This window comes from Prinia subflava, chromosome 8, assembly GCF_021018805.1.
Source record: "Prinia subflava isolate CZ2003 ecotype Zambia chromosome 8, Cam_Psub_1.2, whole genome shotgun sequence".
Lineage (NCBI taxonomy): Eukaryota > Metazoa > Chordata > Aves > Passeriformes > Cisticolidae > Prinia > Prinia subflava.
The window spans coordinates 4,530,942-4,546,161 of record NC_086254.1 but is presented as its reverse complement, the minus strand read 5'-3'; the positions used below and the strand labels follow the sequence as shown (position 1 = coordinate 4,546,161).

Genomic DNA, 15,220 nt, shown 5'->3' with positions numbered 1-15,220 from the left:
ATTTAATTTGTATACTCTATTGTGGTCCATTTTAGATTTCAATATTCCAGGATGTACATCCAGGATATGTATCCCAGGTGGTGGGGTCCTGCTTCTATTTTCCAGGTCTATCAGTCTTTGATAGTGATCAGTCTCTTTCCAGTTTCCCTTTTTCAGGAACCATAAATCAGCCAGCTGAAATCTTTCTTCCGTATCCAGGATTTTTTTTTACTATTCTGTGAGAAAGCCTTTTTACATTCTAAAACTACAGTTTAAAATTCTTTAATACAAAACGAGCTTCTAAAGTTTTAATTCAAAGACTCTTATTACAGAGTAGCTTGAGATTTATAATAGGTAATTGCAAGCAAAGTTTGTTCAAAAACCTTCTTCCATGCCTTCCTCGGTTGTTTATTAGAACTCATCTTTATAACTGTCCCGTGGCCAGGTTCTACAATAACAATTACACAGATTCTTTTTATTTCCCTGACACGAAACACAGCTTTGTATTTCACGTGGGGAGCACACACAGGGTCAGCTGGGTCCCAGAAGGGGCTCACAGGGCCGGAGTTGGGGGTTCAGCCCCCAGATGGGCCCTGCCCTTCAGAGCTGCACTGGACAGGCCTTGCAGAGGATTTCAGACACAATCTCGGTTCCTGAGGAGCTCCTGGAACTCCTCTCCCTGCCAGATCCATAAACTCTGCTCACAGACCACGGGGTTTTGGCATGAAAGCTTTACTGGGTTTAGGAAATCAGCATCAATTAGCTGGGCAGCTGCTGTGTTAATTGTGAGTGTGTCCCACGCACACCCTCCTTGGGGAGGACCTCGGTGCCTCACGAGGGACTGTGTCCCTGGTGAGAACCACGAGACAGGGGCTGAGGCTGCTGCTGGGGACACAGCACCTCCCTGGGGTTCACACCCACAGTCAGAAGGTCACAAATCACTGAGAGCTGCGATGAGGTGAAGGGCTGTACCAGCAAACTGAGGACAAGTATTGGTTGCAAAAACACAAATAGCAACCAAATTAAAGATGATGGAGAAGATGAAGCTTTTAAAGAGTTGAAGTGCTTCAACTTTGAAGCAAATTAAAAAACAAAACCAAAAACAAACAACAACAACAACAAAAAAGCAGGCTATTTACTCAAGGAGCTCTGCTTAGAAGCAATAGGATATTATTAAAACTCACAGCTGTTTCCAGGCCTTGCAAACAGACAACCTTCAAACAAACCCACATCCAGCAGGCATCCCTGAGGTGTTTGGGCCATTTACAACCTCCTCTCCCTGGCAAAGTGACCCCACATTCCCCATCTGATCCAGGCTGTCCACCAGTCTCTGCCCACTGGTAGCCTCTATGAAACTGGGAGTTGGTTTCTAACATGGGAACATTTCTCTAGGCATGCAACACTGATGTTTCTTACAGCATCATCTTTTCCCGTTTGAAAACCACCTAAGCAATACTAATTTAGGGATAAGGGAAATAAAAAGGAATATGGCTCAAACTTTCCACTAAATCCCTAGAAGTTTCAGCTTTTACACACTGTGTTGTCTTTACATAATGAAGTCACACTGCAATTATAAATGAGAGTGACTTGGCTCCGCTTGTTTGTTTTTAACTTGCAATTATTACAAGGTTTATCACTTCTTTATTGCAAGGCCTGGTGAGAGCCAGTACTGCAGCAATGCCAGAAATTATGAACTTCCTGCAGAATGTACTGGCCTGACAGGGGTGAATCAGAAACGAATCAGAAACTAATTAAACTGGGAGCTGGGTTAAGTGCAAGGGAGCTGAACCTCACTCTTGCAAACCAGCAAAATTCTTCCTTTATTGCAAGGATCTCTGTTTACAGATCCAGAGTCCTGCTTTCTGAGTACAGCAAAAAGGAGTAGGGTCACAGTGCTTTTCTTCACCAAGTTTGACTGATGCCAGGCAGGAAGGAATCAGTTCCATCTGCCTCTTGCACTCTGCTCCTACCCAATGATTTATTCATCAGACTTTCCAGGAAACGTGTTATCAGCTCAACAAACACTTAAGCATGTGCCTTACCACAACTGTGTTTAACTCCCATTGCCATGGGACTCAAGTGTGAGCTGAAGACCTTTCCTGAACCACTTTATATTATTTATTATATCATCCTTTTACTTTCCCAGCAAACAGCTGGACGTTGCCAAAACGCACTCGGGCAGAGAGGCAGAGTAACCCTGGAGGTGGCAAATGAGAGGGGCTGCAGGCAGGGCAGGGGTGGATGCTCCTGCTGAGGGGAAGGGGCACTCAGGGGCTGTTTTGGGCAGTGCTGTGCAGAGCTGTGGGAACAGGGATATTAAATCCTGCACCATGGTCAGGGCCCAGCAAAGCCCAGGGGCCCGCGGCCCTCGCGGGCGGCGCGAGCGCGGCTCTGCCGAAGGTCGCATCTGGAGTGGAACGGCTCCAAATCATTTTTATGGGTGATAATAAAAATGTGTTACCACATAATCAACACAAAACAGTGGCAACGGTATCCTTTTCATTAAAACAACATGTTTGAAATGAGCACTCTGCTGATAAATGCTGTAAAAGCTGTAAAGCCATGCACAGGATAATCCAGCATGTGCTGGTATAAATTGACTATATATACTTTGCAGTCATTAAGGCTCAAACCATAGTAACAAGTTTATTTTCCCTGGGCACGAAATGATAGAGGTCAGGAAGTCTCCAGACTTGAAATTGCTGAGAAATTCTAGTTTTTATGATTAGGACTGAAGAAATGCCCAAAAGAAATAAAGCAGAAAGAAGAGATCTCTCACGTCCGTGAGATCCACAGAGCCAAACTAAAGAAGGAGAAGCACAAGGGATTTAGTCACATTCAAAAATCTCAAACTACACATGGCTCTTTCAACAAGGAGTGTCCTCTCACAGCTCACACAGCACAGAGCAGAAATGGGCTCCTTACACATTACTGCAATAGCACTGGAGCCATTCATCCATTTTCTGTCACGTTCTGTTTTTCTTAAGGCTGCCATTGCTGTAGTCAGGGGACTCGAGGAGAATTCCCACTTTCATTAAACAAAAAAAAGAAAAAAAAAAAAGAAAGTTTCGAGCCCTCTGAGTAAACTGCTGGAAAATGATACCACAGAGGCTCACAGCCAGAAAGAAAATTAGCAAAATGTGCAGTGTATTAAAGTCTCAGTACTAAAATCTTGGTATTTTCTAGTCAATAGGGTTGAGGTAGAGTGAGGGATAACATCAAGGGGAAAAATGAGTGATTTTCACAGGGACTCCTCATTGCAAGCAGTGCCCACCTGTGTTGCTGCTACAACCTCCCAACACAAAAGTTCTGCCACCATGAAGAATGGTGGCAGAAAACATCCTCGTGGCAACAGATAAATGAAATATATCTTGCAGCCATGGGTGATGTCACCAGCCAGCCAGGGAAGGCAGAGAGGAGGACATGATTGCTGCCTTGGTGCCAGGACAGCAGATCCCTGCAGGACACAAAAACCCCTTTCCTCCCCACCTTGGAATGTGCAGTCTGTGTTGAAGGACAGCCTCAACTCAGCAAAACACTCAAACTTTTGTCTTTATGTATGTATGGAAGGAAAAACTCAAATCAGCCTAAATGGATGTGCTGAACTGGAGCCTCTGGCAAGAGAGGTCCCAGCAGCACAAGGGTTTGTCTCTGGCTCCAGACCCACAGCTCAGACACAGCTGAGCTGGGTCAGGAGGCTGCAAGGGACTGAAACAGGGCCACCTCTGCTGCCAACAGCGTGCAGGAGCTGGGCCAGCCTCAGGAGCCACGTGAACACTCAGAGCATGGAACCATCCTGCCCTGGTGAACACTCAGAGCATGGAACCATCCTGCCCTGGAGAACACTCAGAGCATGGGGAACCATCCTGCCCTGGAGAACACTCAGAGCATGGGGAACCATCCTGCCCTGGCCAGAGGCTGCTGCCTGCAGCGTCACCCCGGGGCTCCCACACTCCCCAGGCTCCCAGGGCAGGCGCTGGCTCCTGCTCTGCTCCCAGGGCTCTAAGCCTGGCTGTGGATCCCGCTCTGCTCCTGGCCCTCCACAGGGACAATAGAGTTGTGTGCCTGGAGCTCAGTCCCAGCTTACTCAACCCACCTCCTCCTTTTCCATTTGCCAGCATAAACTTTCTCAACTTCAGACAAATACCACATTTCTTGCATCAGATCAAAGGCTCGGGCCAGGGACAATGGAAATGGGAGGACGGTTTTCATCTTCTTGAGATGTTCGGTGTCAGAGGACATTTTTGGCTTGTAGTGGCTTTCCAGAACCCTGTTTGTGTTGTTCCCACACATCAAAAAAGGATTTCACAAAGGCGGCCTCCTCCCATCATCTGTCCTCTGCTCACATTCCTGATGTCCTGTAACTAGGTAGGTGTTAGAAACAAGGGAAGAGCAGCCAGGCTTCCAAAGATTTAAAAGTTGATATGACAGGGCTCAGAATGCTTTTTCTTTGGATAAAAATCCAGATGGATATTATTAATTAATAAACAAGGGATATTTGGTCTCTTGAAGCATCGGTGGAATTAACTCCCTTCCATCCCTCTCTAAAGAGGAGGGAAAGAAACTGCATGAATCCAGCTCATCAGCTAAGAATTCCAGTGTAAAGTAAGATTCCCTTGATCTTGTAGAGACACAAGCTGATTAATAATGGTAATTGCATAACTTGTTGGACATACCTTTCTTCCTAGCAAATTATTTGGCAATATAAGAGTTTTTTAACCATTCATCAAGACAGACCGAAACAGGGAGTTTTACAAAATGTGATGGGGAATGGTGTCTCTCATAGCAATGAGGGACCTGTGAACAAAAGGCTTACAAGAGAGCTCAGAGTGAAATCAGATTCACTGTTGTGCCTTTAAAACACCTGATAAAAATATCTGTGAGCTATCACCTTCCACCCTCAAAATCACATCATTCCTCTGCCCAGGTATTGCTGAGACCTGCTGGGGGTGTAGCAGTGCCAGGGATGTGAACCAGACCAGCCTGAGGTGAATTTAGTCTCGACCAAGTGCCCCCTGTGCCCAGCAATGCCTTGGGATCAGCTCTGCCTCCCCCAGGTGAGGAGCCCTCAGCTCAGGGACTCACCTCAAACAGGCTCAGGTGCCTCCTGTGCCCTTCTCCTCCACAGAGCTCTAAAAGCTGCTGGGAGAGAGCAGCACCAGGGAAAAGATGAGACTGGGCCTTTCCTTAGTGCAAGTTGAAAGGAAAAGGACCCACGGTCATTTTTATCTTATAGTGGTACTTCACTTATGAAGCTCCTGTAGAATTTCTGACTAGAATCAAGCAGAAATTCAAATGTTTGGACGTCAAATTACAAAAGGATCTGAGCACATCCCTTGGGCTCCTCACACACCTCCCTTGACAAAACCTAGTTTGTCCACAAATGTATTTGTCTTAAAAACACAAAGCTTGTAAACAGCGTTCCCAGGTATTAAACACCAAAAGTATCTCCTAATGCAGACACAGGATTTGCTTGGCAAACTCAAGTTGTGTGTCAGGAAACGAGAATTTTGCAAAGTTATTTTATGAAAATATTAAATCAGTTTGACTAAAAATGCCAAACTTGTAACTAAAAGACTTTGTGGGAGGGAATGGTGGACAAGGAGGCCTTTGCAGCCTTTTTGTTGTTCTGGCAAAGGATTTACAGAATTGGCCGAACACATGGAACAGTCTTGGGGGACAGACTGCTCCTTCAATCCAACAGTGATAAGAAATAAGGCCCAAAAATTACCAGACTTGAGAAGGAAAGGATTTTAACCATCATTCTGAAAGGCAGCAGGATGCCCAAATGAGAGAAGGGTCAGTAGCCAAACTGCCTCACCATCAGGATTATTGCAGATCAGCAAAAAACCAAGAGATGGATGCAAAGTTAATCCATCCAAAATTCAGTTTTTGCCCACCCAGTTTTGATTCGTGGTTCCTCCTTGTAAGAATCAGTTAGGGAGTTGCATTTCATTCTTAGGGACATTTGAGTCATTAACTGACCTACAGAAACTCAGCGTTAAATTAGAAATTTTACAGGGATTGATTTCAGGTTGTTACTGCTACCAGAAACCAGCCAGTTATTATACAGCAACCTGTGAAACAGCACAAATTCTCCTTAAATTCAATGTACTGCTGGAGCTGGAGAAACAGATTCTGCACAGAGCCATTAGGAAACCTTAGGGATTAATAACTAAGACACTTTCCTGTTCAGAAAGGAAAGGAAATACCTGCTTGTGGCTATCACATACAGACCATGGAAAATCCATGGAAGTCCTTGAAGTATCAACAACTGCTCATGTCCACCCTGCAGGGCCAGCAGCAGCCTCACAGCCAAGCCATTCTGGTTCCCCTCCCAATCTCTCAGCCATGGCACAGCACCATGAAACATTTGCTATCTTCCAAATATCTCTCCCCTACAGCAGGGAATTGTTTTATTGTCTATGAGAGAAAGAAAAGACAAACCCCATAAAACATCCCAGACAGCTGCCAGTATTTCATGTAACTGCCTGGGAGAAGAGGGGAATACAGAAATATTTCATACAATGATCACATTAAAACTCCAAGTAATGATGCTTTACCATCCAAAGACATGGGCAGTGAAGGTGCTGTTGGTGATCTGTCCTAAATAAATGGGCTGATTTCAGAAAAATAGCAACGGATCCATCAAATTCTGTGCACCGTCCAAAGACTTCCTTTAAAACCTTCCAGAATCTTCTGTGTGGGGAATCACATTACAGGGGCTGTTTTCATGCAAGAACTATGCATGTCATTTATCAATCACACAATGAATCAATCAGACACTGGATATGTAATGCTATCTCCAGGCATTAAAGCTGTAAGTGAAATGAGCTTCGCAGGAGCGGTGTCAGGAGATGAGGCTGGGCTAGATCAGCTCAGATCGAGCTGCACTCCAACTCCAACCCAAAGCTGGGATTAATACTGTGCTGCCCACAGCTCTGTGGTGGTGCTCACTTAGAGAAACTGGGCAAGAAAAAGGAGCAGAAATTTGTGTGCAGCTCCTTTTCTAGCCTGCCTGCCTCCCTGGCTGCATCTCTGCCTGCATCCCTGCCTGCATCCCTGCTCCCTTTCCAGCCCTGCCTGCATCCCTGCCTGCATCCCTGCTCCCTTTCCAGCCCTGCCTGCAGCCCTGCTCCCTTTCCAGCCCTGCCTGCATCCCTGCCTGCATCCCTGCTCCCTTTCCAGCCCTGCCTGCAGCCCTGCCAGCCCTTTCTGCCATGGGTAGTGCTGTCACTCCCAAGGTTTGTCTGGGCTCGATCCTGTCACACAGGAGGGCAGCACCAGGCTCAGGAAATTTAGGAAGGGCTGAAGACACTTCCCACTAAGGGGTTGTGCTGGCTTAAGTGAAACCTGTGCTATGAAATAAAAGCAAGGTTTGCTCTGCTGTCCCACCAACGAGGGACCTATGGGGCCAGGAGGTGTTGTGGGGGTGTAAACTAAGATGTCACAGGAAAGAAAAAAGGGTTGCAATGCTGGGGCTTGGGGAGGGGGTAGTTCTCTTCCAGTCCACACCATTTCTTGTCCTGGACCCCAGGATGGTCACCATCCTCCCTGACACGGATCCTGTACTCTGTAGATTTTGAGCTCAGCACCATCCATCAAGCTTTCAGACCTCTGGCACTGAGTGGGGCTGGTGCTGAGCACATGAACTCCAGCCTGGGGAGACAACGTGGTAGCTGGGAACAGGAGATGAGGCTGGAACCTGATTCCATCTGCCTCCACCTCCCTCCCCTCCTCCAGGCACAAGGACGTCCTGGAGCAGCACTGAGGAAGGTGTGAGGCACAGAGCTGGTTCTGCTGCAGTTGAGCCAAGGCTCAGCCTCTCTCCTCCCCAAGGGCAAGAAAAGCACTGGTCCCTAATGAGTCATTTTTCATTCCATTTGCTCTGTGTTTATTTTCGCTTTTCACCTTCTGATCCAACTCTCATTTTACTAAAATCAGAGGGTTACTTTTATTACCTCATTTGGGCACTGATCTTACAATTTGGATGAACCAGCTCACCCTTGTAGTAAGAGAGATGAGACCATTGCTGGTTATATCCCCGTTTTTAGGGGGGCTGCTATAAAAGCTGCAGAGGAGCAGGGACAGAAGAAACCTCAGGCTGGTTTTCCCCTTGCCACCCCCTGAGCTCACCTTGGTCATTCTGGGCTGAAATTCAAAAGAGCAAGAGCAGCAAAGCACCTCAACTTCAGCTCCCTCCAGAGGGAGCAGGACTGTGGCAGGAAAATCCAGCTCTGCTTGAGGGGAAGATGAAATTCCCCATCTGCCTTTGCAGAACAAACCTGCAAAAATCCAGTGGGAAATGGCCTCTGGCACTGGCAGAGATGTGTGTGCCCATCCCTCCTGTGTTCCTCAGAACAGCTTCAGCTTGTTGTGGTGAAATGAGAGATTACAAGAAGATGTAAGGACAGCTGAGAGACAGCTTCACATCCAGATCATCCAGCAAAACACAGATCTGCCTCCAAAATCCAGAACAGGAATGCAGACAACATCAAACAAACACAAGCACCTTGTAAATGATGCTGGCTATTGTTGAATAATAACAACTGAGTTCATTAGATTGCTACAGAGATCAAACTGAACTTAAATTAACCTTGAAAAAAGGGGAAATCAGCATATTTCTCTTGTGTAGAGCAGCAGCAGTCGTGTTCTGTTGCTTCACTCTCTGTTTCATTGCTGCAGTCAATTTTTGCAAAGCATCCACAGCTTTTCAAACAAAGTGGAAGCCAAAAGATTGTTAAGAGCCTTGCTGGGCTGTGCTGCAGAAGGTCTCCTTGCAGAGATGTGGTGTTTAGTACTTCAAAAACGAAGGCAGTAACTCATTTTCCTCTGTAAATTTCCCTTTGATGAGCCTTGCTCCCAGCTCGGGTCTGTGTGGGAGCAGAGGGAAGTCAGAGGGAAAACCATCACAGCAGCAACACAGACTGCCTGAGTGCAGCACTAAATCAGAGACAACACACTGTGCCTGCCCTCCCGCAGGGGTCTGGGCAGGTAAAACCTCCCTCCCCTCCCCAGAGCCCTGCCAGGCCCCAGCTGAGGCTGCCCTCAGTCTCTGCTCGTTGTTACCCACACAAGTGGGGAGCAGCACAAGCAGAGAGGGGAGCGGTGTCAGGACAGCCTCTGGGTGTTCTTTGCCAGCGAGCCAGACACAGAAAATCCTGGAAAACGAAGAAAGGTGCAGCTGGCCACAGCCTGGGAGGGAAGGGCTGATTCACATCTCTCTTGCTTGGGTTCAGGGGTCACTCACCAGCCCCTCTCTCCTGCCCACAGGACCCCCGTGCCAGCCCCTGCTGCTCAAACAACCCAGCTCCCTTTTGTCCTTTGTTGTCTCCACTCCAACAATCCCACTCCCCAGAATTTCATTCCCCCACCCTTTCATTTTCCTGCAGTGAAATATAACTGTGAGGGCTTTGAGGAGGCTCCAGACTTCACTTCAGCACAAACAATTCCCAAATTACCACAATATCACGTACTGGCCTCAAAAACACCACACAACCACCACCTCCCTCCACAAAGGTTTCTCCCTAAATTCTTTTATGTCATTGATAAGCATCAGTTAATGAATAATAACAGCAGTAAATGCCTTAAAGGGACCAAAGCATGATAAGTAACAGCCAGGAGTGGGCTGTCAAAGGAGGGACCACAGATCAAAGGGGAATGCTGACTCAGCTGCTTTGTTGCTACACTGGAACAATTTATCTGAATCCCAGTAGGTAGAAATTAAAACTATTTGTAGGAATAAAAAAACCAACCTCCACAATGTGAAGGTCTCCCCCTAATATTTGTCTCCACTAAACTATGCATGAGAGCCTCCCATCCTTCAGAAAAGGGATAAAAAAGCAGGACTGGACTGCACTTGAAGAAATACAGCAGAGCAGAGTGTGACAGGCAAAGAGTGACAAATAAGCATGATGGCAACACATGGCATGGCATTTCTGAGGTCTGAGCATTATTTTGGGGGAGCTGGGCTGAGGCAGGGATGCAGCCACATGGGAAGGGCAAGGGAAGGAGCAGGGCTAGAGGCAGACAGGGTCTCATTTTCTGGGGCAGAGCCACTGCCATAGAGAAAGGAAGAGGCACCTGATCTCTCCAGGCCTGCCACCTGAACACATTTTTCACCAGAAACTCATGGAAATTTTGGTCAAACAGGAGAACAAAGGCAGCTCCTTACCTTGGCCTCCAGCGTGTTCAGCCTCTCGGTCATATCGGCGAGCCTCGTGCAGTTCATGCATTCTAGAGAGAACAAAACACAGAACTGTCACACTGCCAGGGGCTGGGCACGTCCACCCACGCTTCAGGCTGATCCCTTTGATCCAAGGCACATGGAAAAGTGAGTCAGGATCACTTATGGAGGAAAAGAAATATTCAGATCCACTGCACAGATCACCAGCCACAGCCACGTCACATGAACCTTGTTTGGGGATGTTTGGTGGGGCACAGTGTGAAATTAAGCTCCCAGTAAACAGAAGGATGATGAAATAAAAATCAGTTTTAAGACTTTTCATGCTGCCAACCAGCATGACCTGCTGTCACAGGCAGAGACACTTGTCCTGCCACTGGTGCAGGCTGGCGTGGCACCTGCTCCCACCTCACAGGACACCAGACTGCACAACCTCCACTCCATTAATACTCTCTCCTCTACTATTTTCCTGCTAAAATACCAAGGAAAGCAATGAACACACAAAATGCCCATCTCTGTGGAGTCCTGCTCCATCGCTGGGCTCCCAGGCCATGTTACCACTCCCAGACAAACGAGACAAAGCCCCCATCTCAGTGACAGCCAGGAAATCCAAGGCAGATCCAAGGGCTGACGCAGCCCAGAGCTGCAGCATGAAGTGGTTTCCATCTCACTCTGCTGCAGAGGAGCAGCAGACAGGCAGCAGCCACCAAAGGAGCCTGACAGGAGGCCTCAGCAAGAACAAACATTGCCAGAAGGAGCTCTGAGTGCAGGTTAAAGTGATTGCTCCCTCCAAAGGACATTCCTTATCTAAACAGAGGCCTGCTGCTTTGCCTCTGGTCTCATCTCAGCTATTTTAAAGTGAGTGAAGGAGGGTAAAGCCCTGAACAGAGATTTAATCAACAAGGTGCTTTGCAGCAGAGTGGAACTGCCCACTCCCAGCTCTCAGAGATGCTCTCCACACTGGACCCCTCACCTCTCATGACTTCTGAAGCCCAGCAGTTCTCAAAAGGGGAAAATGATTTGCAGCATGAAGCATTTCAGAGGATAAACCATCCATATTCAGGTGATGAATCACAGCTCATGTCCCATAGAGGGGAAATACATCTCTCTGTGTGTTTTGTGTTCCTCAAGAGCCAGAGCCTGTTTTCACTGACTGCCCATGGAAGTGTTAAACTCTGGTGTTTCCATAGGGCTGGGAATGTTGACCTGCAGTTCCTGAGCCCTCACAGAGCACTCAGGTGCAGCTGAGGCTGCAATGGTGCAGAGGCTGTTGGGGAAACCCAAAGCTTCCCTGTGGCGAGGAGAGGGTGAACACGGATTTTGGCTGGGTGAACCCCCCAGCCCCTGGGCTCAGCTGTTCCCCCGACAGGCTTTGTCCCCTGCACTGGGGACGTGTCCAGTGTCACCTGCTGCCCTTGTGGAGCACACTGCATGTCCTGGTGGCTCTCAGCCACACAAAAATCTGAGTGCATGCCTTGCAGGAACAGGAAGCTGGGCTGTTCCACCCTGGTGATTTACAGGCTGAAAAGATTGTTGGAGTGCTAACAGCAACCCACTGCCTGCACTCTCCAAAGGAATCCTCACACTGGTCCTCTGTGAGGAGCTGTGCAGCTTCCCAGAGGAGCCAGACATGGATCTTCCACCTCACAATACACAATATTTTGCAGGCAAAGCATCTGATGCTTCAGGAACACTCGGAGGGATTTCCTCACAGGTCAATACTGACATGGACCTTCTTTTCCCCAACAGCAAATAACATTTGTTTATTTTTATTTTTTGGGATAGATCTTGGGCAATATTTTTTGGCTAGAATTGACCCATGAACATGCAAGTGCCATAAGTGCACTGTCCTGTGGGGAAGGAAATGGGTGAGGTTTGTTTGGTCTGGATCTGCTTGTGGTGTGTGAAACAGGGAATTGGTTTCTGGATGTAACTGGCTTCAGGCTTTTGATCTTGCTCATCCCCACAGAAAGATAAGACTGAATAAATCCAGAGCTCCCAGGAGCCAAAAGACCCACCAGATGTGTTACAGAACAGATAAAATACAGAGTCCTGTTCTCCCTTCTGCTGGCTTGCACACATTAGTAACTCCCACAGGTTCAGAGACTGAGCTGAACTGTCTGAAAACCATCTCTGCATGGATGGGCTGACCACTTAAAGTCCCTCTGGAGAGCTCAGCTGATAAAAAAAGGGTTTGTACCACCCCTGTGCACAGGGATAAATCAACCCCAGGGGAAGGACAGGGTTAGGGACAGCAACAGTCCAGCAGCTCTCTCTGCTCCTGAAGAGTCTCTCAAAGAGCCCTCTCAGGTGCATTTGCAACAGAAAGGGTTTGATTTAAATGGACAAAGTGACAGAAGAGGAGAGAAACCAGCAGTGTCACTGCATGTGATATTTGTACTAATATGATCTTCATGTCAGTGATGTTGAAATAGGCAGAAAACACAGCCTGAGTCAGAACGAGAACTACTTAAGTTCAAGCTGGATTTGATCTCTGATCCTTTCTGTTTTGAAATGCCTGGAAACCCAGATCCACACCCAAGGTACTTCAACTAGGCCCTAAAGACATTTAAATAATCCAGAAAGTGGATATCCTAATGCAAAAGTTCTTACTAAGGCAAGAGTCCTGCCAGCGAATCCATGTGACATTTATTTATCTGACCAACAGGCAGACAAGGCTCTCAAAGGCAGAGATGAAAGCTCAGGGCTGCAGTGTCAGACACTGCATTCAGAACTCCCTCACATCACACCAGGGACTGAATTGTTCAGGGTCTGGGGTCCACATCTGTCCTTGCAGAAAGCCTGAGAATGGTGGTGACAAATCAAGCTAATAAATATCTTCCCTAACCACGATGCACTGAAGTATTTAGTGTCTAATCTTGATGCCTGGTGGTTCCAAGGCCTGGGACTGTGAAGCTGAATTTTCTGATCAGGGTGAAAGCAATCTGTGTTATTAGAAAGAGCTTGAGAATCTCACATCATTATTTCTCATGGAACAAATATAACACTGGGGCAAATGCACACACTCTCTGACCTGGGACTGCAGACACTTTCCATATCTGCAGAAATCCATCACTTGTTGCTACACAGAACCACAGTTTATTTCCCTACTATTCCTAGTTGGCAGATTTGTATTTTTCCAGCTAAACTCTGAGAAAGGAGTTGTGATTTCACTCCATGAATCCCAACCTCAAAACACATGGTAGGATTTGTTTTAGAAATGCTCCAGCAGGGAGGATAAATAATTGAGATAATGAACATGAGACAGTACCAGCATATCCTGTGACAGCCCGTCTGTCTCCACGATGTCTCACAGTTACTGTCCCAGCACATCTCTCCCTTCCCATTCCCAATTTCAACTGGAATGCAGCTGGAGGGATGGAAAATTCTAATGCAGAGGAGACGTGGAAGACTTCACATGCTGGAAAATAACACCCAGGTGCTGTGTACCAGCTGTGACTCCCTTCACCCTGACACAAAGGTGGATACCTTCAACCCATCTCTGAGTAAAGATGAGCCCTCAGTGCTGCAGCTTTACCATCAGATCTGTGCCTGAGCTTCCAGTCTGGATACACCCTGAGAGTGCCCTAAAGCAGGGAATGATGACCTCAGGTACTTTGTTAACCTGGCACTCCTGCTTGGCATAATTTCATTATTGAACAGTTGCACACTTCAGGCTTCTCAAGCCTGGAAACCCACAAGTCCTCAAACCCCTCACTCAAATCCTGACAAGAACAGTGTGATTGCAGCCCAATTCCAACAGGGCTCCAATGATTTCAGCACAGTTATCACAGTGGCACTGAGGGCAGTAAAGGAAGAACCAGCCCAGCTTTCACCACAGGGCCACAGGTCAGTTTTGTGTGAAAAGACAAAGAAACCTCTTGGCACCTCTGCCCCATTTCTCAGCTCTGACAGCCCATGCTCATTTGTACACCCAGAGTCTCTGCAGAATATTAAAAGAGCTTTTGGTTTCCCTACAGCCAGATGCTCAGTAGATATAAATTGCACAGCTCAACTGAAGTCAAGGGATAAAGGCTCTGTCTCTCTTTTTCTTGATGGATTGCTCCAAAATTTGTGTTTCAGAGGGGAGGCAGAGGAGGTGGTTTATAGCATATGAAAGGGGAGAGAATTCTGGAATCACAAAGCCTTTGTTTAAACAAATAAAGTCTTTGCAGGCAGTTTTTTTCAAGACCATATTTTGCTATTAGAAGAAACCTCAACCTTGCAATGCAATGGGGCGTAGCACACAGGCAGGCTCGGGGACATGAGAATCACATCTGCAGCTCATGCTTCAACCTGCTCAGACTCCAAACAACACTTCCCTCCTCACAGCTCACTTTCCTTTCATCCACTGTTAGCTTAATGTAAAGGACCTGTAAAGGACCCAAGGTCAAAGGATGAAAAAGGACCAAATGCAACATAGAAACAAATGAAATACTTTGATTTTTGTGACACAACTTGCCTGGCAGCTCTTCCCTCTCCATCTGATCTAGTCCAGCACTTGCATTGCATGGCCAGGCACAAGGAGGACAGGCTGGGTTATCCCCAGGGCTGCCAACAGCTCATGTTGGAGCTCTGGGAAGGCAACAGCAGCTCCAGGAGACTCAACACAACAGCTCTGACTGTGCAGCAACTGCAGCATCAGCACTGCTTGGAGCAGCACAGCCACGCTGGGGCTGCAGTGCCCTGATCAGTCAGGGACACACAGCTCGGGAAGATCCACTTGGAAAAACATTTTGTGTTTCAAAGTAAGCAGGAGACCAGCTTTTCTCAGTACACACCTTCCCCCAGGACAAGTTTAGAGCAGCCTCTGAGCAAATCTGGAAAAACTCAGCTAAATTCACCCAATCAACCATGTTTCTTTGCAAAGAGAAAAGGATGAACTCAAAACTCCCAGGGAAATAGGAAGCACCATTAACTCAGTGTGCACCCAGGATCTCATGCACTGGTGTTTTATTTGACACTCTTGACCACTGACTCCTCCATCCCCTCACTGCCACACACATACACCCACTATAGCCAGAAAAAGGACAGTGACACTTTCTGACACTGGCACAG

General features: G+C 47.2%; 1 protein-coding gene across 6 annotated transcripts in view; it reads right to left on the bottom strand.

The window, feature by feature from the left end:
- The window catches only part of COL26A1 (collagen type XXVI alpha 1 chain), a 177,729-nt gene that overhangs the window by 31,869 nt on the left and 130,640 nt on the right, over positions 1 to 15,220 (bottom strand). For all 6 annotated transcript variants that reach the window (XM_063402450.1, XM_063402449.1, XM_063402454.1 and 3 more), the window contains one exon: positions 10,154 to 10,215. In XM_063402450.1, the coding sequence (XP_063258520.1) occupies positions 10,154 to 10,215 (62 nt within the window). The remainder of the gene's footprint in view (positions 1 to 10,153; positions 10,216 to 15,220) is intronic.